The sequence below is a fragment of the Caloenas nicobarica genome, chromosome 3 (assembly GCF_036013445.1).
Source record: "Caloenas nicobarica isolate bCalNic1 chromosome 3, bCalNic1.hap1, whole genome shotgun sequence".
Classification (NCBI taxonomy): Eukaryota; Metazoa; Chordata; class Aves; order Columbiformes; family Columbidae; genus Caloenas; species Caloenas nicobarica.
The window spans coordinates 115,805,382-115,826,321 of NC_088247.1; the positions used below are offsets into that span (position 1 = coordinate 115,805,382).

At 43.0% G+C, this 20,940-nt stretch overlaps 2 protein-coding genes across 4 annotated transcripts in view; both read left to right on the forward strand.

Annotated features, from left to right (window-relative positions):
- ESF1 (ESF1 nucleolar pre-rRNA processing protein homolog) overlaps window positions 1–8,752 on the forward strand; it is a 34,007-nt gene extending 25,255 nt beyond the window's left edge. For 2 of the 3 annotated variants that reach the window (XM_065632509.1, XM_065632510.1), the window contains exons 12-14: window positions 3,212–3,279; window positions 4,139–4,285; window positions 4,862–8,752. In XM_065632509.1, coding sequence (XP_065488581.1) covers window positions 3,212–3,279; window positions 4,139–4,285; window positions 4,862–5,161 — 515 coding nt within the window. In that variant the 3' untranslated portion in view covers window positions 5,162–8,752. Of the gene's footprint in view, window positions 1–274; window positions 493–3,211; window positions 3,281–4,138; window positions 4,286–4,861 lie in introns of those variants that run through there. The other variant, XR_010606020.1, reaches the window with a different exon arrangement.
- An 8,304-nt stretch (window positions 8,753–17,056) lies between these two features.
- The window catches only part of TASP1 (taspase 1), an 80,000-nt gene continuing 76,116 nt past the window's right edge, over window positions 17,057–20,940 (forward strand). Inside the window, exon 1 of the mRNA XM_065631827.1 lies at window positions 17,057–17,104. The gene's annotated coding sequence lies outside the window, so the exon portion shown is untranslated. The remainder of the gene's footprint in view (window positions 17,105–20,940) is intronic.

Sequence of the window (20,940 nt, forward strand, 5' to 3'; positions counted from 1 at the left end):
ATATTTAGGGTACAGGCAGCAATAACTTGCATGATCGTAATTTTTCGTAATACTTCCACAATTCCCCTGAAAGACTGAAATTTCTCCCTCAAACTGACTGTCAGATGATCTTAGCTTATGCTGAAAAAGCATATGATAGGATATATTTGCAGATGCAGGTGGACCAGAGCAGAAACTGTGAGGATGTAGTAGTACTGTTAGGGTTTTGCAGTGGTTTATTTGCTCCCAAACTGGATTCACTTCTTGACTGTAATGCGTACGTGTCTTGTGTAAGTTTATTTTTGACAAACAGAGGCAACTGAAGGGAAGCAAGAGCGTGAGGAGCTGTTAGACAAAGGGCCTGCCAAATTTGAGTGCTGTGAAAGGAAAACTGGAAGCTGTGGCAGGTCTACTCGAGCGTAAATTCATCAGATTTGTCTTTGTTCCTCAAGACTGTTTGTGAAGCCGGCAGTGATTCCTGCTCTGTGGATGCTTCATCTTGGGAGAGGCGAGGTAGAGCAAATTCTTTGCGCCTGCTGTGCCCAAAGAGTGTGTGCGCGGGGTGCAGGTGTGTGCAAATTTGCACTCCTGAAATTCATGACAGTGCTTGCCTTGCACAAAGTTTTCGTGTGCGCATCATCCCTTTGTGGCTCTTCAATAGTACCACAGGCTAAAATGTAAAATGCTGCATATATATGAGCCTTGATGTTGCATTTCAGAAGCTTGATTCTAGTTTGATGTCATCAAGAAAAACATGATTTGTCTTTTTTTTTTTTTTTTTTTTTACATTGATGCGCATATGGTTTCAAAAAGTGCTGTAAAACTTTCATTTGCCTTGGCCAGTTTCTGTCTCTCTGCATTTGCTTCTGTGGGCTCTCAGAAAAGGTTCACGTAAGACAGGATGACTTTTGTAGCTTAAACTGTTGGAAGATTAATAGATGAATAGGATAATTGCTTATTAACACGAGAGCAACATCCTGCTCTTGGAGATCACTGAATAGTTTCAGAATATTTCAGACTATTAAACATAGTTTCTATTGATCTCTCTTTGAGGAAAAGGGCTACGTTAGGTTATTTTAACTCCTATAGGCTCCAAACCATTCGGTGCCTTCTCGTGGTCTAATTTATGATATATGTAGTAACTGATGGCTTTTTAATGCTGGAAGGTAGCAGTATGACTGCAGGGACATAAGAGGCTAACAGCAAAACCTGCGTATAGTTTTGGGACCGGTACATGGAAGATACAGGTCTTTGCAAGGCTTTTGAGACTGATTTTCAAGCTGCTGAGTAAGATGAGAGGTCTTGTGAGAGGAGTTTTTAGCCTGGGGTCGGTCTGTGTACTTGAAGCCTCAAAATTCTGATAAGCTTTTACTGTTTGCACTGGGAAGTTGTTGATGTGCAAAATGAATGTTGCAAGCTAAATTCTGGAGCTGAGAAAGAGCTGAATATATGTGGGGAGAAGGACTATGTCAGGAAAAAGAGAAAATTATGTATTTGTGAATTCTGAAACCAAATTATTTTCAGCATAATGCAAAGTTTTTAGTGCGCTCAGTAAATTTCAGGTACCGGGCTGTTTTTATTAGCTGCACAGGGTCATAGGAAGAAATAAATAGTTTGATGCTAGCAGCTGGTTCACCCCCATGTGCAGCAGCAGGTGTCTCTGAAGGCACGAAGATCAGCAATCTTCAGTTCTGGGTTTCTACATATAGTGAAAGACACGGAAAGGTGACTTGAGGAGCCCTTCTTTCAGGGTTGGGTGGGAAGGCTAAGCCATTTACTGATTTAACTTCTAGAATAATTGTCTCCAATTTGTATCTCTGTGCCCTGTTTCATCCTCTGTAGTTTAGCCAGGTCTGGGAAGAAAGAAAATATTTCATAGTTGTTGAAGTCTTACGTAAGGCGTTTATTTCTCCCTTCTACACATGCATATAAATTGTATAGGTTAGGTAACAATATTATATCTGAATCTGATTTTCCTGCACGTTTTCTGGAACTACTAAATCAACAATTTAGTTCTTGAGCTGGTGACATTGCTCATCTGGATAGTTTATATTTTGGTGGTGGTGGTTTGTTTCTTCTAGAAATCCTTTTCCAGCTTGGAATTCATTTAGAAATAGTCAAGAGAATAGTCAAGGGAGGAAAAATTGTTCTTGAAGAAATGTGTCCTGTTCCAGAGTATACTTAGCGATGTAATTTGACATTTTTCTGGCATGTTTGTATTCCTAGTCCGACTACAAATCTGGCTTAACGAAATGGAGCCAATTATCTTCCTTAAGAGTACCCCCAGGGGACTGTAGTAAATTGCCTGGGAATGTAATTCCAAGCTCAAAGGTCAGAGTGTGCGGTTCAGGTCAGGAAACCTTCTGCTTTTCCTGCTCCTTCCAGACTGAGGTGTGCAGGCCTTCCAAAGGGAATCGTTGTATGCCGTAGGCTTGCTAAATGGGTCTGTTTCATCAAAATTTGTGTTTGACTAATGTCTTATGCTGTTACTATTCACTATGCCTGTCTAATCAGCGCTGTGCATCTAAAGTAAACTCTAAGAGAGTAAGAAGGCTCCACCAGAGGAATATTCAATTCAGTCTGTTCAGAATCAGTGATATTTTCATTCCTGTGATTCTGTTCGTGTCTTTTTTGCAAGGGCTTTTTGCTCTAGCATGGTTAACAGCACAATATGGTCTTTTAGCCTTGCATGTAAATTTTTAAAACTGTCCTTTTTTTTTTTCTTCTTCTCTTTGACTGATATACTCCTGTGCAGCTGGCAGACTGGATACAGAGAAGAGATGTGCATTTGCCATTTATTCTGAAGTATTTACTGTATTGTCTTCTTAAGAATGAACAATTTGAGAACTGCAGAACACTTCAGTTAGGTTTATGAGTATATAAACTAATTTCTCTTTAAAACACTCTGGGAGTGGAGCAACTTCACGTTTGCCTGCATTGTTGTAATACTTCTCTCTACGAAAAATGCAGTAGAATAGTTTTTTCTGTTGTTTCGTTGACTTGTTTATGCCACTTGAATATTGCTGCCTCCTTAAGGTAAACAAATATTGAGTGGATTTGTATTGCCTTAAGTCTAGCTGTTTTTTCCTAACATTTCAGCCTTTTTCTGCACCTGGCATTTAAGTATTAATTACAAGAAGAAGAGACACACTTAGAGGTTCTATTCCTAGGTAAATGATGCTCTCATGCATAAGCTCAAATAAATGTGTGCATGTCTTATATTTGCACTTAGGTTTAAAGAAGAAGCCAGAATCAGTTGCAAGTACCTCAGAGGATGAAGACGAGGTTGAAAAACAGAAGGTAAAGTGGTTTAAAATGTTAAGAGGTACAGATGTTGCATTGCCTGAATTCTGCAAATATTTATATGTTTGTGAGTGGGACTACTGAATTCCATAGGATGGCAATAAGATAAAACTGTAGCATTATAATAGCGAGAGCTTTTGGAACAAAAACTAGTCAAGGAGAACGGTAGAAGGTCCATGCCTTGATGTTTTGAGATCATGCCAGGATATCTTTCTGGAAGGTTCTAGTTGAACCCAGTTTAGCGGCGTCAGGTGACACTGAAATGTAGGGGCACAGAAGCCAAACTGGTTGAGCTGATAGTCTCTCTGCCTTTAAAACTATCCTTGTGTGTTTGTGTGTTGGGTGTTGCTGAACATTTACTTTTAACATCAGCATGGTATGAAACATGCGTGTGTTCAAACCTTCTCCTGTAGGCTTTTAACCTTGAAAATTGAATTGTTTGCTATTGCGTGTTTGCTTCTCATTCTTTCTCAGAACGAGTTAACTGACTAGATTTATTAAATGAATATATGTTAATTTTTTATTTTGCTCTTTAAATATCAATATAAAATGGTATCTGTTTGGGATTTCTAAGTTATGGTGTACAGTTTTCATACTAAATTATTAGTATGTTTGAAAGTTGAATGTGGGCATTTGCATTTATTCTATATGTAACAAAAAGGAAATAAACTATTGTATTTAATATTACACCTCAATGTTAAAAGAATGTTGTTATGGATGAAATAACACCTCTGACAACCTTATTGCAACTCATTTATATGTATGTAGACTCATACAGGCTTTATTAACAATATGCCATATTTCTCGTAGAAAACTTGATTTCTTTGTGTATGTGAACTTTCTTACTTTTTAACAGGCTGAAATGGCCCTGCTTATGATGGATGATGAGGATGATGCCAGAAAACATTTTAATTATAAAAAGATTGTAGAACAACAGAATTTGAGCAAGAAGAAAAAGAAGCTTTTAATGAAAAAGAAAGAATTACTAGAAGATGACTTCCAGGTAATGGTGTACTCAGCTAGAACCTTTGTTAATATTCATGATTTCCAGGACAAATTTGGTGGTTTCACATCCTTCTCCTCCTTTACTCTATCTGAAGGAGAAGTACTAGATCTACTTTTTTAGGGAGTTACAGGCTGTTTTCAAAAAGCAAGAGATATTCTGATACAGTGTTGAAGGGAATGGACTCAAACTCTGTGTAAGATAACAAGACACTAGTTATGCAAGGCCTTGCACAACTCATTGCCTAAAATACTCGTTGGTATGTTTGTTCTGATTGGTACCACTGCTGCTTTCGTTCTCAACAACAAACCTTTCCTCGGCCTGCCGACAGAGGCACAGGCAGGATTTGTACAAGTGTTCACTTGTCTGTTTTATTACCAATAATAATTAATACCAATAGTATCTTCTGGCTCTCTCCTGCACGCTCACTGGGATGTTGTGACTGGAGCAGTTCCAGGGATGATGAACAATCTCATGAGCTGTGACTCCTTAGGCAGCTCATATTTTATTGTGTTTAAAAGCTTTGATATCGTGGGTAAAGGTCACTGAAAATAAATACTCCTTTTCTGCCTTCAGGTCGATGTTGCCGATAAACGATTCCAAGCCATGTTTACTTCTCCCCTGTTTAATTTGGATCCTTCCGATCCAAATTTCAAGAAGACAAAAGCAGTAGAAAAGATCTTGGAAGAGAAAGCTCGGCGAAGAGAAGAAAAGGAGCAAGATCTTCAGGAGGCAAGCAAGGGGCAGGAGAACAAGGTGGCAAAGAAAGGAGAGGTTGCTAAGAAAGCCATAGATCCTGCCTTGTCAATGCTAATAAAATCTGTCAAAAATAAAACCGAAGAGTTTCAGGCAAGGAAAAAACAGAAACTCAAATAACTGAACTTTGTTTTTACTCAGACTTCGCTTTAGTCTCAGTTCTTGTAACTGGTAACGTGCTAAAGGTACTACACCCTGCTCTGATTCCCATCCACCTAAAATTTCCCAAAAAGTCAATTATGGTGGTGAGTTTTGAAGTAACTAGAGAAATAATCACTCTTTTCTTCTGCCACAACAAATACTGGTTTGTACTATTATTGAAAAACTACACATCGGAAATAAGCAATTAATGGGTTTGGGGGCAGTTTGTTTTGTATCATGGCACCTTTTGAAGACAATAGAAGTGCTGAAGATGGCTACAAAACGTCATAATTATGGTTGTATTTATAAATAAGAGGAACACTTCTGCAGAAGTTTATTGCTGAGTGGTCTTAATGTTTTTAATTCCACAGAAGTCCGTGAAGCATATCTCTATTGATAAAGAAGGTAGTAATATAACTACAAATGGAAGAAATTTTGTATACAAGGTTTTTGTATATTTTTAAAAGATTACGTATGTGCTTCATTAATTTCTCCTTTAAATACTTGAAGACTTCTGGATCATAGAACTAATTAATGGAAATATTGCCATTTAGAAGTGTTTCATTAATATATATTGGAAATAAACGGTTTAAATTGGCCTGAAGGAATTTTGGGCACTTAGCTGTGTTTTCTTCTGCGCCTAAATGAAACTACATCAAAATTCAACTTTTTGCTATTAATATTGCATTCGCATTAATATCGTTACACTTATACAAAGTCTTCCAGCACTGCAAGTGTTGGAAAGGGAAGGGCCAAAGACAGATCTAGATGATACAATTTGAGAAACCCTGTTGTTTGGCTATGTTGGTATTGGTGTCGGTAATTAAGGTATCAATGGTGCAGGGAAAATACAGTAGGTGGAAAAGGCTTTTTCTTTGCTGGAGTGTGAGGATTGTTTCGTGTTAAGGGTTGGTTTGGTTTGTTCTGAAGTGTCTGCTGTAGCAGCTCTAATAGAAATGAGAGGCTGTACACCCAATGGCCAAAACGGACCAAGTAATTAAGGAAGACAAACTAGAAATGCAGGTGGAGATGATTTTTGCAAGAGTGCTTTGCAATGATGGGCCTGAAGAATATTTGCATCTCAAGCATTTAAATGTAATTGCTCTTCATAAACATTTGACCATCTTAGATTCATTTTCAAGCAGCTAACAGAAAAAGCTGAGGAAATATTACTGTCTATCGTACATAACTTTGATCCAGCTTTTGTGGCTTGTTAGCCTTTCAAGTAATACACCAGGATGCAACAAACCCACATTTTGTAGTCTGAACTGACCAGCTATGATGGAGAACAAGGAAAATTTGCCTGCTGGAAGTGGCAAGAAGCTTCCGAATGTGGCTGTACAGTCGAGACCAGCATAATGATATTCAGCAAGCTACAAATTTATAAAGAAGGAAAAACAGACGCTTTGGGAAACAGAATTTTCCACCAAGGAAAATGTTCCTGCATCTCTATCAAACAGGAGAGCCAGTGGCTACTGCTTAAAAGAATGTGAAGTGTCATACAAAAGTGATAAAAGTGTACACGTATGCATCTGATACAGACAGTGGATAAGGAGACAAGCTTCTCCCATCATGAGAGATTAAATTAATTTTATAATTTGTGGCATGGAAAACTAAGCAGTTGTCTTCAATGCAGTTTCTTAAGACCGGCACCTATGGCATGATTTCCAGGCACTAAGTAGTGACAGCAAGCTGAAAAGGTAAAATTTAGACGCACCATTTATTTGTACGGACTTCTAAGTGTGATTCATTTTATGGTTTATGTATTGTAGGCATACGAAATGCACAAGGGACAGTACCTGGAATGGGATTTAGAGATTGGATATACTAATGTGACGGAAGGGGAAGCTTTTTTGTGTAAAGCGTGTGAAAAACTGGACAGCTGAGAACAAAAGCAAAAGGTGTAAACAGAAACAGAAGTCAAATGAAGGAAGCAGCCAGCCCAGTGCCTGGTCTGTGACAGTGGCCGGTAACGGGAGAACTCCTGGTGCACTTAAAATATTGCACCTTGTCGGTGGGGATGTGGATAAGTTCATAATTGTTTTAACTTTGAGAAATACATCTTGGGTAGGATGAATTGTTGTAGGTACTCACTTTGTAAAAGCATCTTTTTGTAGTTGTAGGAACAGGGAGTTTCATTCTGCGTTGGTGTGCTTACAAATTCTGTTTTAATACCAGCTCCACAGACAGTCTCCTATAACTTTAATAATTTGTATGGAAAAGCAAATTGGGTGAGGGATGAAAGCGACAAACTGTACTGTCTCTTGAATCCTCTAACCCTGGTAAGTTCTACCAAATACTTCTGTTGTGATGCATTTGATGCGGTTCCACAGGAGTGTTCCTTGTGTGTACACTCACAGTGGGCATTGCCTCCTGTGTTTGATTTCCTGGCAGTGGAACTATCAGTGCTCTTCTTTTTGGCCTGATGCTTTTTTAACTTTACCGGAAAACAACGTGTGGCACCGGTGAATGTCCGCTCCTCCGGAATGCCCAGATATGCGGAATGACTCACTGGTACAAAACCCTCCAACAGAACTTCTGTACTTCTGCAACACATCCCTCCTTTGCAGTAACTTTGCTGGAGGACTAATTTGAAAAATAAAAACTAAAAAAAATTTTTTAAAGTCACGAATAGTGATGACTTCTTTTTCAATTAGAAGGTATAAGTTACATTGTGTTTTTTCTTCGAGTGTACATGTGCTGGCTACGTTCTGTCTTGCAGGTAGGAAGTTCAGCCTGCACTTGGAAGTCATAGCAAGACAAAATGCACAAAAATATGAAGGCAGACTTGACGGTGATTGCAGCTGTTGCTTGAAAAAATTATTTTGCTGTGTGGTAATGTGTATTTGTTATCATGAAAATGCTTGATGTGTGATAATTTTATCTAATCAGATGTTGTTCTTATTTGCTGTTGTTGGTTTTGTTCTCAAGTTGCTGAGCCCTGAGGGGGCATCTTGGTTGGGAAGAACTGCCAGATCTGTCCCAGCAGGCATCTTAGATGGGAAATTTTTGGTCTGTTTATAAAACCATTAGGTCTAAATCCAGTTCCCTCCATCCCCACTTTTTTGTTAAATCAAGTTATTGATTATTAATTGCTTATAGCTCAAAGCCCATCATCCGATCTCCATAATTCCAGAACAATGTTAACAAATCTGAAGTGATTGCTTTCTGTGCTTTCACCACCAGCATATCTTGGAAGTCTGGCAAGAAGCGGTCACGTCTCATCTAGAATTCCTTGCAATTCATTCCCCTTGGTGTAAACAAAACAAAGGATGTTTTTGACCATCTCATCCTTTGAAACAGAAAAACAGGATCTAGAAGTTCTAACCTCTGAACTTTAAAGTATGATTTTATGTTTCTCTTTCACTAAATGTATCTAGCAAAAGTGACAGCAATTAAGTAAAATAACACATTTAAAAAATGACTGTTAAAAGTGAGACAGAACTAATTTTTCTAGTAAGTTATGGAGGTCTGGGATGAAGTAGTTTGTCTCCAAGTTGGCAGCCATCAGAGCTCATGCTAGAGTGTAAGCCAGACATTTAAAGATCTAATATTACAAGTGGAAATCACAAGAGGGTTTGATTTATTTAAAAACTGAGAAAGATCAGACAACCAGAGATGAAGAGCCACGTATGTTTTCAATTATTCCTTCCTTCTAAACATTAAATGTATTATTTCCAATTAATAACAAGTTGGCTTTTTCTTCTTTTCGTATTTCAGTAGTATCTAAAAGCAAGTTGTGCTGTCACATACTTTTTTAGCAAACAAAACAACCAAGCTAAATACTGTGTATTTTTAATAAAGTCTTAGAAACTTCTGTTATATATGATATAGATTTTAAACTACTGAAGTAATTAGGTTGTTTTGCACTTGTCTTAAAGCATGAGTTAAATACTTCAACCTCAGTTTTGTAGCTGTGATAAGAACAACAAAAATAGTAGTTCTGATGGTAATTTTCATTATCTTGTAGAATACTTCAAGAAACTGCCACTCTCCTAATATAAAAATGTACCTTTCCATGCACGACTACGTTCCTATATTCCTGAGAAAAGGAAGACGAGGTGGCCGAAAGGTCTGTTGTCTTGCGGGGCAGTGGGTTTTGTGCTTGACGTACAGTGTTACGAATGGCAATATTTGCGTTGAGGTTCTGGATCCAATTTAGATTAATGTCACTTAAGGTTATTATTACTTTATATCCTCCTCATCACTAGCAAATGAGTAATCCCTGCTCAGCACTGTTCCAGCTCTGGATCTGAGCCGTGCAGGAGCTTGCTCCCATCCCCTTCTCGAAGAGACACCCGACCCAAAGGCCGTTTGCCACGTTTTCATGGGCAAACGCTCTTGGACTGCATCCCACGTGCTCCCTGGCACCGCACAAATCCCTTGGCTTTGCACAGAAATCCTGCCTGATGTACTTAAACCTTCTTCTATTTCTGGGACAAGGAAGGAAGGAAACAACAATTGAGGCTGATAAGGTTTGTATTGACTTGTGACACCTTGAGTTTGATATTTTAAGTCTGAACTACAACAAAAACCACCCGTGTCAGCCTGCAACGTGTGTGGCTGAACCACCGCTCAGACGCGTTGGCAGTTTGTCCGTGGAAAATACAAGTCTGAGCAGAAGTGGTTACCGAAAGGACTAAGAATAGCAAAGTGACTGGCTCAGGTTGGCTGAGATTTCTACAGGTGATTAAGAGTTAAAATCACACTTGTGCAGTGCAAAGCGCCCTAAGCACAAGCCGCTTCCCCTTCTCCTTCCCCTGGCTGCTTTTTCCTTTAGGTCAATGCCCAAAGAGGGGAGTGGGTGCATGAGCTGCCCTGAGAGCGGACGCCTTGGGCTTGAGCAGGATTTTGGGGCAGCGTGAGCTGTCGCTCCTTTTCCTTGAAGAGTTATGCAAAAGTAACGACTGAGCAGCACCACGGGGGAGAGAGCCCAAGAAGATGTGTGGTGCTGAACGATGCCTCTGCTGTCGATCAAGAATTGTTCTGAAGGGTGTCCTGACGGCCGGAGGTGAGAAAGAAGGTCAGGAATTCCCAAACCAACCACAAGTTAGCATTTTTTTTCACATGTTTCTCATTTGGCGAATTTTAAAGCTCTGTAATGAGGAAACTAAATACAAATGCCTAGGAACCAAAACCATGTTGGACAGAAAATCAATCAGCTCTGGCATTTGTTTCGGTTATATCAATGGATGCTTTTCTTTGAGCTGTGCTCTGACAGGAAAATGCCATGAAGGGAAGCAGTTTTCATTGTTCTCTGTTTTGGTGTCCAAGTGCTCAACTTCGCAAAATAACTGTTTTGTTAGCAGGGGTTTCATTTTAATTGATTATAATTAAATAAAACCCACAACCCTTTAGCTCCGTGGAAGCCCATCTGCCTCACGTATGGATCATCACCACCTCAACCCAGAAGACCAGACTGACCGTGTCATCGCACGTCCTACCAGCTGGCAGTGACCGGCAGTGTGCTGGGTACGGCCTCTGTGGAGTCCACCCAGTCCAAGGGATGCTGCACAAGGCGATGGCTATAAAGCCATCAATTATATATATTAATATCAAAACAGGTGTAGCAGACCAATGACACTTAAAAGGAAGACAAATCTATCACTAGAGTTAGCTGATTTTCTTCAGAGGCCCCAAATTTACATTGGACAGCAAAGGAAGTTGCTTTGGTAAGCGAAGATGCATTCGTCACAGAAACAGCTGCCTTTGCTTTATGTCAAATTTTTGGAAAGGCTAAAGGTAGAATATACAGAAGAAGGGTAACAGTAAGGAACTTAAATTTACGTATTAAGAGATGTAGTTTAAAAGTGCAAATTCTGTCCTAAAGGAAACCTGCATTGATTTTTGTACAGATCTCGAGCTCTCCAAAATGTGAATTTGCTGACAGAGCACGAGCTACTCTGAGAGATGAGAATGGATTTTTTTTTCCTCCTTATTTTGCATCCTGAAGATCAGAACTTCCCCAATGAGAGAACGTTCCTGCCAATTATTCTTAAAGCTTCATAGTGAATTTAGGTATCCTAAACTCTCTTTGTTGCAATTGGATCAGTATCACAGAGTTTGAAGAGGAGGATGTTGTGAAGACTGCCCTGCTGAAATTGTATCACACCTCGAGTGCAATAAAACAACTTTGGTTTGGACTAAATCATTACCCACGGAGAGCTGCAGAAAGCCACCATGCAGGTCAAAACCCATAAAAATAATGAGATGATAAAACCTGTGGAGAAAATCTAGTCCAGGATTTACTTAGTCACCGACTTGGCCTGTTTTGCCAAAATATGTACTTTCGAATTGTCACATTTAAATCTGCGCCGTGCTTTGTGTGGGCGCGAAGACAAATGATCTCTGAGTCGGAAAACCACTGTTCTGTGAGTCCTGGCTTCCTGATTTCCCGTAGTGGTTGGTGGGAAGACAACTATCCTGCTACAACGGCCAGGACGTACCCACGACGCACAGAACTCGCTTTCCATCTTCAAGGAATAAAGACAAAAACCTTGCAGGGATTTACTACTGGTGGTTACTTTGGCAACAGCTGATGAATGCATATTTGAAGTTTCATTTCTCAAAAGTCCCGTGTCTTATGATTTGGCCCCCATCGAGTTACAACTGTGAAAGCTGGCTGAGAGAAGGTCGCAATCACACTGAATTAGAGTTTTTTGAGATGCGATGGAACTAGCGTTGGAAATAACTGTGTGTGGGTGTTGAGCAGCCGGGAGTACATGGAATGCATTTTAGACAGGTCCAGGATGCTGGAGTATTTTCCTCATGTAAAGCAGCTCATTATCTGGAAAAAACATTATTTTACTGGCTGGAAGTCAAAGAAGGGGCCTCTTCGTATGCAGAGGAAACAACAAGCATGCCTGGAAATGACTGCAGGCTTATTTATGCTACCTACAAAGATCAGCCAGTCTTTCAGGGAGATTAATAGTGGGGTATCTGAGTGGATTGATTCCAGCCTTTACAATGGCTTTCAGACGCTATTCTCCTTTTGCATGTAGTCATTCCGATAACAATTTCTGTTTCTATTTGTTGGTGCATTCAGCTTCTTTTTCTGTTGACTGTAGAAATGAGTTGCAAAGTTCTGAAATGCAAGTGGAATGGTCGATATAGGGCTGTATTTTTTTCCACTATATGGCCACTTCCCAGACAAATTCTTTGTTAAAGCATTAAAGCATCAAATTGATTGTTTAAGGTTGTCCTCTCATCTAGGTCAAAAGGGATAGGAGAGGGATGTAAGTCTTCTTATGCCTTTTCCCAGCTCCTCTGTCCTTTACCAGGTACCCAAAAGCACCGAAACCTCCCAAACTGAAGGTTTAGCTATTTGCTGCCTGAAATTTTGTGTGGTCAGGATGTCTTTATCCAAAGCACCTCCAGTGTCACCACGCAAAGTAGCTAAAGAAGTATCAGAAAGGAGATGTGAGCTGTGATGAAAAGCCTGCCTTTCCTGTCTCCAACTATTAAATTAAATTGTTCTGCTTTATTACATCTGAGGGCCCCAGCTTTGCATTTGCAACTCCAAATTCTAGTCTGCCTTCAAGTGAAGTAGCCAAATTACTTTGCTATATGTTTCTTAACAAAGTTATATCATGTTACAAATAAAACCCAGCAGTCCTGAATGGGTTATAACTAGTGGAGGTATCAAATAGTTTATTCCTTTTCTTTGTACTTTGTCCACATCACTGTAACAAACTAATCCAATCCCTGAATATGTGTTGTCACATACGTGGGCCTGACTGGACAGAAACCTCATAGATGCAAACTGTGTTGCCTAGACTTACGCAAAGAAGCTCCAAAATTTGTCTCTGCAAGGAATTTCCCCAGTTCAGGAACTATAGGACGTGTGTAGGGCATCCACCCTAACCCTGTTTCACAAGATTTTATACTCCTGAGTCCGAAACAGGAGTTGTGAGGTGACAGAGATGTTGGATTTCATCTTGTTTCCCTGAGCTGCGGCGAATGATTTTGCTTGGTGTGCTGTTAAGCGACGCACTGAGTTCAATATCAAACGCGTATCCCTTGCACACAGCTCCTAACTGAGTGTCGCTCACACATCTGGAGCAGAAAGTTTCTCAAAATCCTGGTCAAAGGAGAAATTTCCAGCTGCATTGTGTTAAAATGCTTCTTGTAGGGATGTGCTTGTTTCTGCATGAATGTCCGTGGGTCTGTCTGGCTGCAAACGCATTTAAATTCTTCTTACTGAGCACACGGGATCACCCCACTCAACTTTTGGTCAAAAAAACCCCAAAAGTATCCACCCTCTGAGCTTTACTTTCAGGAAATAAAGCGTGTCAGTATTAAAACAATACTTTAAGTTCTAAGAAGTAATGAAGCGGTGGTGCACGTCTCTGCATTCTTACCTCAGTTTCTATAATGGTTACATTATAGCACAGCAAGAGAGATGAAGCCTCACCGAAGCCTCTGGACTTGAACAGCCACTTTTATTCAGAATAAATTAAAGCAGCAGATGAGCTCTTTATCAAATTAGGAAGTAAAACTAGTAGAGTCTGCTTCAAAACACAGACAAAGTGCAAGAAGATAATCAACAAGAAACAGAACAAAACCAAAACCAGGCATTAAAGCACAGCTGGACACTTTGTAAAAGTAATAAAGGAAGCCTGTCACTTCAAACCTGTATACTGAGGAATGATTTACAGAATGAGATCACCTTTCTCTTGGAGTAGCACCACAAATCTAGAGAAAAGCAAAGACCAGAAAATAAGAAAAAACAGGAAATATTTAGCCTTGCTGTCACTGGCAGCAAGGGACAAGTTAAGTAAAAGCATCAAAAATCAAGTGAAAACAGACATTTGGATTTGAAATCCAGTTCTCCCAGAGAATGTGGTAGGAACAAACATTGATGACGTTTTTAGCTTCCCCCTAAAGAAAGAAGGGCTCCATGACCACGCTGTGCATCCATCACTCTGTCAGCCCACCTTCGTAATTTGAACCTGCTGGCCAACCTCAAGGAGATTCGACAGAAGGGTCAGGTCAAAATATGTGTAGCTCTGAGTCAGCCACATGTTACGCTGCCTCTTTCTGAGCCGACAGGCAGGAGAGGTGGGCAGAGAAAGGGAAAAGGGGCGGCAGAAGGTGCGTGGGACCTTATACAGGACATAGTGATGAAGGCACGAGGTCAAATCGAAGCTGCTTTGCTAGTGGCCAACGCTGCGTGAGGCAAAAAAAGTACTCTGTGGAGTCTCCTTGGTTCACTTTAGCATCACTGTCAAGAACAACAACAAAAAACCAATAAACTGGCAACAGCGCAACTCACAACTGGGATTTGGACCTCACATTAAAATCTGTGAAAGGAGGCCAAAGATTTTCTAATGGTTTGCGGACTTCACTTTATTTCCTTGTGGTCTTGTCCAACAGAAGAGGAAGCACCTGGTAATGTGGAAGACAAAAGCCGATCTCCATGAGCCACATAGTTTCATGTGCCAAAACCATGTGCTGAAAAAGGAGACTTGCATTTGTTCTTGACTTTCTTTTTTTTTGCATTGTTAAAAAAATAGTAAGGCTGGTCTTTGAAAAGAAAAGCTCAATAATCCAAAATTAACAGAAGCGCATTGTTATTTATTGGAAAAAAAGCCATAAATGGGGTTTCTGTGATTATAAGCCAGGCCAGAAAGAAGCCTCCTGAATGCCTGGGGAAGATCCTGTGCAGGAAGATTAGGACACAGTGGAAATGGAATTAAGTTTGGGGGTTAAAAGGTTAGTTTCCAGGGGGTTTTTTTTGTTGGTCCTTGAGAGTTCAGTGCTCAAGTTTCTGTTAATGTTTCATATGCAATATAACTCGTGTACAACGTGGTGGCCACAGGCTAAAATATATGAACTACAAATGTGAGTGAGACCAAATTATGTTTGTATTACATGGTAATGATGGTAAGAAGTGTAAGTAATCTAATATCAGTTTTTATTTGCTTTGAAATGTATTTTGGCTAGTGAACGAAATGGGTGTCAGAGGAAGTACTGTAGAAACTTGATTTGTAAAACTTTCTTCTTTAGATGTAGCTTGGTTGAAGCAGGTGATTTCCTGACAGCTTGATTACAGAGATCAAATGTTCCTGTCCACCGTAGTAGGAAGCACGGCAACAACTACACGCTGTGCTCGCTTTTAGGAAAAGAAAAATGAGGAGGAGTTGAAATCCGTTTTATCTAGAGAGCTCAGGAGAATCTTTCATATATAAAAATAGCGTATCACTTCCCACGTTGGAGCTTGAGGAAGAGATTGGGGAAACCTCTTTAAGTGGATTCTGCAAAATGAACAACTGTGTCTTGATCATATAAAAATTTTACAGTTTCAACTTGAAAAAGCTGACCTTCACAAATGAAAATTCGAGGCATCGGCTAGGATGAATGTACTCTACGATACATCTAAGTCCATAAAGGCACTTGGTCTTGTTTCACAGTCCTGTGAAGAAGTGCGGGGGCTGTAAGAGTGGAGGCACTATAGGAACCATAGACAACGGGAACTGGGATACGTGAAGTGGCACACATGTACGCAGCTGGTTGCCAAAACTGACAGTAATGATCATCTGAGAAGGCACAAAGGAAATGGGGCTTAGATGGGGTTGCCCTCATCCCTGGGAAGGCAGGTTCAGAAAAGTGACACCGGCAGAGTTGACATCAAGTCTCCTTCAGAGCAAAATGAGCAGAAATTATTAGGAACTTAATGTTCCTTAACAGTACACAAACCTCAAATGCCCACTGAAGGAAGGAGGTGCAAAATAGGCAATTGGTGTGAAGATCTTCTGACTGGAGTATTGTGAAAAAATGCCTATTTGTAATAAGTAAAGTTTGTTTTGTTCAGAGCAGCCATCCTAAGTCATGCATCTGCCAGGAGCAAGGTAAAAAAACCTAGACAAATCCTAAACACCAAATGCATCAGCGACTGCTCTGGTTTGGTCTGTGGGAGCTGCTGTTTGTGAGGAAGCCCCGGCCTTGGCTCCCCCTGCCTGGGTGGTGCCCACAGGGAATCACAGAACAGTTTGGGTTGGAAGGGACCTTCACAGCCCATCCAGTGCCCCCCCTGCCATGAGCAGGGACATCTGCACCAGCTCAGGTTGCTCAGAGCCCCGTCCAGCCTGGCCTGGGATGTCTCCAGGGATGGGGCATCCACCACCTCTCTGGCCAACCAGGGACAGTGTTTTACCATCCTCTGTGTAAAAAATTTCTTCATGTGTAGCCTGAATCTCCCCTCCTTTAGTTCAAAACCATCACCCCTTGTCTTACTGCAACAGGCCCTGCTCAAAAGTCTGTCCCCATCTTTCTTACAGGCCCCTTCTAAGCACTGAAAGGCCGCAATAAGGTCTCCCCGGAGCCTTCTCTTCTCCAGGCTGAACACCCCCAGCTCTCTCAGCCTGTCCTCCCAGCAGAGCTGTTCCAGCCTCGGATCATTCCTGTGCCTCCTCTGGCCCCTCTCCAGCAGGTCCATGTGTGTCCTGTGCTGGGGAACCAGAGCCGGACACAGGACCCCGGGCGGGTCTGACCAGAGCACAGGGGCACAAGCCCGTCCCTCCACCTGCTGGACACGCAGCTTTGGATGCAGCCCGAGACCCGATCCGCGTTCCGGGCCGCAAGCGCGCCTGGCCGGCCGCTCTGCCGCTCCGTGAGCCCCGCCCGGCAGCGCCCGCCCCGACAGGCCGCAAGCGGCCCCGGGGACCGCGGGCTCGGTCCGCCCGGCCTGACGGGGGCGTGGGGGCGCTCGGTCCTTCCGCTGCCGCCACAGCGCGCTGACCCCGCCCCCCGCCGCCATTGGCGCAGCATTCGCCTTCCGAACCGCCAATCGGCGCTGACGATGCTTCCGGTCGCCTGACTGGCCTCGCCCAATGGGAGCGAGGCGGTGGGCGGGACGCCTCATCTTCACCGAGGCAACGGGCGGGCGGTTCCGGGTGTGCGCGGAGCTGGCGGCGGCGGAGGGTGAGTGCTGCGCGCCTGGTTCCGCCCTGCCCCGCCTCAGCACGCCGCTCCCCGGGCCGTCCTCTCCCACCTCCCCGCGCTCGCTTATCTCCCCACTCCGCCCGGGGCTCCGGGGGCGGCCATGGGGCGTAACGGCCGCGCCGCGAGGCGGCCGCGCGGGCTCCCGCGCTGCGCCGGTGGGGGCTCCCCTGGGTGACGTCACCGCGCCGCCGCAGCCCCGCCCCCCGGGCGTTGCCATGGCGACGGCGGGGCCCGGCGGGAGCTCCCGGGGCCTCCCTGAGGGGTTGGCGGGCTGAGGGGGCGCCGGGCGCCGGCTGCTTCCCGCCCCGCGGCCGCTGCTTCCCGCCCCGCGGCCGCTGCTTCCCGCCCCGCGGCCGCTGCTTCCCGCCCCGCGGCCGCTGCTTCCCGCCCCGCGGCCGCTGCTTCCCGCCCCGCGGCCGCTGCTTCCCGCCCCGCGGCCGCTGCTTCCCGCCCCGCGGCCGCTGCTTCCCGCCCCGCGGCCGCTGCTTCCCGCCCCGCGGCCGCTGCTTCCCGCCCCGCGGCCGCTGCTTCCCGCCCCGCGGCCGCTGCTTCCCGCCCCGCGGCCGCTGCTTCCCGCCCCGCGGCCGCTGCTTCCCGCCCCGCGGCCGCGCCCGCCTTGCCCGCCCCTGCGCGGGTTCCTGCCGGCGAGGGGCCGCCCGGCCCTGGCCCGGTCTCGCCGAGCAGTTTGTTTTATATTTTTTTTCCCCCAAAATAAAAGTTTGTTTTCTGCTTTCCTTTCGTGGCTGTCGGTGGCTCGTTTCCTCGTCAGCTTCTTGGAGAGCTGTGTCCAGTTCTGGGCTCCCCGGTTTAGGAAGGGTGAGGAGTTACTGGAGGGAGTCCAGGTGAGACCTTCGCAGAGGGTGAGGGCTCTGGGGCATCTTCATTATGAGGAGAGACTGAGGGAGCTGGGGCTGCTCAGCCTGGGGAAGAGAAGCTGGGAGGGGATCTCACCAATGCTTATAAATATCTCAAGGGCGGGTGTCAAGAGGATGGGACCAGACTCTGTTCAGTGATGCCCAATGACAGGATGAGGGGCAACGGGCACAGACTGAAACACCAGAGGTTCCATCTGAATATGAGGAGAAAATTCCTTACTTTGAGGTGCCAGAGCCCTGGACCAGGCTGCCCAGAGAGGCTGTGGAGTCTCCTCCTCTGGAGACATTCTAACCCACCTGGACGTGATCCTGTGTGATCTGCTCTGGTGAAGCTGCTTCAGCAGGTGGGTTGGACTGGATGATCCCCAGAGGTCCCTTCCAACCCCAACTGCTCTGTGATTCTCAGTTGCTCTTGTTCCCTTTCAGTTGTCGGAAGATTCCCTTGCAAGGGCTGGGCTGCTCGCTCAGGGGGTTGAGCACTTTCCTCACCCTGTTGCTCTTTGTCCGCCAGCCCTTGGCCTCGTACTGTAACAGCCCAAAGCTCTTAAAAACAAGCTTTTCCATATTGCCAGTATCGTGGCAGAGATGTTGGTATGTGCGTCTCTTCCTTCGTCCCTCTGCCACGTTCGGGTTTGCTCTGTAGGGCTGTGTTCTGTGCAGGGTGCGTTAGGCGGAGCTTTGAGTCTGGGGGGAGTGGTGAGGGTCACCTCATGGCTGCTAAAATATCTGTAGTGTCCATGGCAAGTGCACAGAAAGTCTGAGTAACACCTTTTACACTGGATGTTACGCTCGAATTGTTTACGTTTTTCTGTGTGTGTGTGTGTAGGATTTCAGCGTTACTTTTTCATTGCAATAAGTGCTTTGGGCTGCTTTGGTAAAATCGTGGTTCATATTCTGCAGGAGTCAAACTAGAATATATTCCTCCCCCATTGCTGTAGCTGTACAGAGGTGGAACAGTGACCTGTGTAACAAGGAGGGATGTGATCAGAAGTGATGAATGTATGACAGGCAGTGAAGAGAACAGATAAATACTGGAAGAAGCTGGAAAGGGAAAGGTTGGGTTCACTGGGAGCTTAGAAAGTGGAAGCAGCAGGTTTGTGAATGAAACTTTAAAGGATTTGTAGAATAGTTTGAGATGGAGGAGGTTTGACAGAATTGAGTTGATGTGCAAGAAGCGTTATAAACTGAAGAAATTTGTGGAGATACATTGTCTAGTAAAAATAAATGCATCCTCAGACCCAAGTGCATGTAAAGGCCTCGTTAAAGTCTTCAGTCTGGAGTTATGCTATTTCTGAGGCTTAAAGTGGCATCTGTATCATCACTTTGAAGAACAACTTAACTACCGTCATTATGACTTTCCTTACCACCACACTATTTTTTCCATTTCTGCAAGAATATATGTTCCTTACTTGCTCCTCTAGCATTTTACTTGAGTCCGTGTCGTGCCTCTGTTCCTATGACATTCTGCGTGTTGTATGCAGGAAAGCAGATTTCGTAGCAAACAGACTGTGTTTCTTCTTACCACCTGTACTGATAGCTGCTGGAGCTTTTCAAGTTATTATTATTGTTTTTATTGTTAGCAAAAAGGAAGTTAATGCAGTGATTAGGACTTTAATTTTAGCCCTGAAGTTTATACAGGAGACCATTATAATTTCATGTAGTCCATAAATGCTTTTTCTCTCTGTAGTCTATGTATCACAGTGGTGTTTCATTTTGTATGAATACATATATTTATAATTCTACCAAAAAATTAATATTAAATTTAAAAATAGAATTTTCTAAACATACAAAGATACCTCTATATGTTTAGCATCCAAGAAAAAAATGAGCCGAAATAAACAACTTCCTAGAAAGCTGGGCTAATTTTAATTATTGAAAAGATGGTTGTGGTAAACCAGCAAGTTTGTCTGTTCTGTGCCAGTGCTGATTCTTGCTAAACGTCATTTGCATGGTTTTGTTTTTTTAAATGGCGTGGTATTTAATTACTGGAGTGAGCCATATAGCATTTGCAAAATCTGTGGTCTAAACCCTATGTATTAAACATCCCATTTTCTTCACTTCTATTCACTTATTAGTATTCTTACGTCACAAGTAGTCCCTTTGGAGGTGGTAGGAGGGATATCTATCATATTGGAATATCCTAATATGTCATAGAGGTGCTCTCCATTCGTGCATTAGCGCCTGTTCGCTTCCTGAATTAATTCAGTATATGGAACATCGCTGTTTTTAATTTTATCTGCTGAACTAGAGAAATGGTATTGTGTCAGGATTATTGTGTATTAGGCTGTGGATAAGAGGAGCAGTAAATACAGTGAATTTGTTTTCTGGCTCCTGAAATACATTATTCTATACTTTAACCTGAGAGCTTTTTTGTTTTGTATACTAGCAAATACTGTCGTTTTTTTCTATGAGCTTTTTGTAAGCATTAAATTCTACAAACTGTTAAGATCAAAACCAAATGGGTTACTAAATTATTTGAAATCGACTTAAGCATGTTGTGGTTCACTAATAATCATGTTAGCTGGCCTTACACTTATCCAGGGAAACTTTCACTGTTTTAGGCTTATTTGGCATTTTTTTAGAAATACTTTGCCATTAAAAAAATTATTTCCCCTTGCAAATTAATGGAGAATAATAAGGGTAAGGAATGAAAAAGTATTGAAGAACAGGAGTTCATTATAGGATCTCAAACATCTATTTCCTGCAAAAGAATGTAAAAGGTACGGGATTTTTGTTACGCATATGCTACAAGTCTCTGGAGCACGTTTGTAACTTCTTATATGACTATGGGATTTGTGTTAGTGCACGGATTCTATATCCCCTACATAAAATGTAGACACAAAATCACATGGGCAGATGCCAGTATGTGGTTTGAGGACAGGAGATTTGGCTGTGCAACCATAGGTACATTCAGCTTTTGCCAGCGCTGCTGCGGTGCTG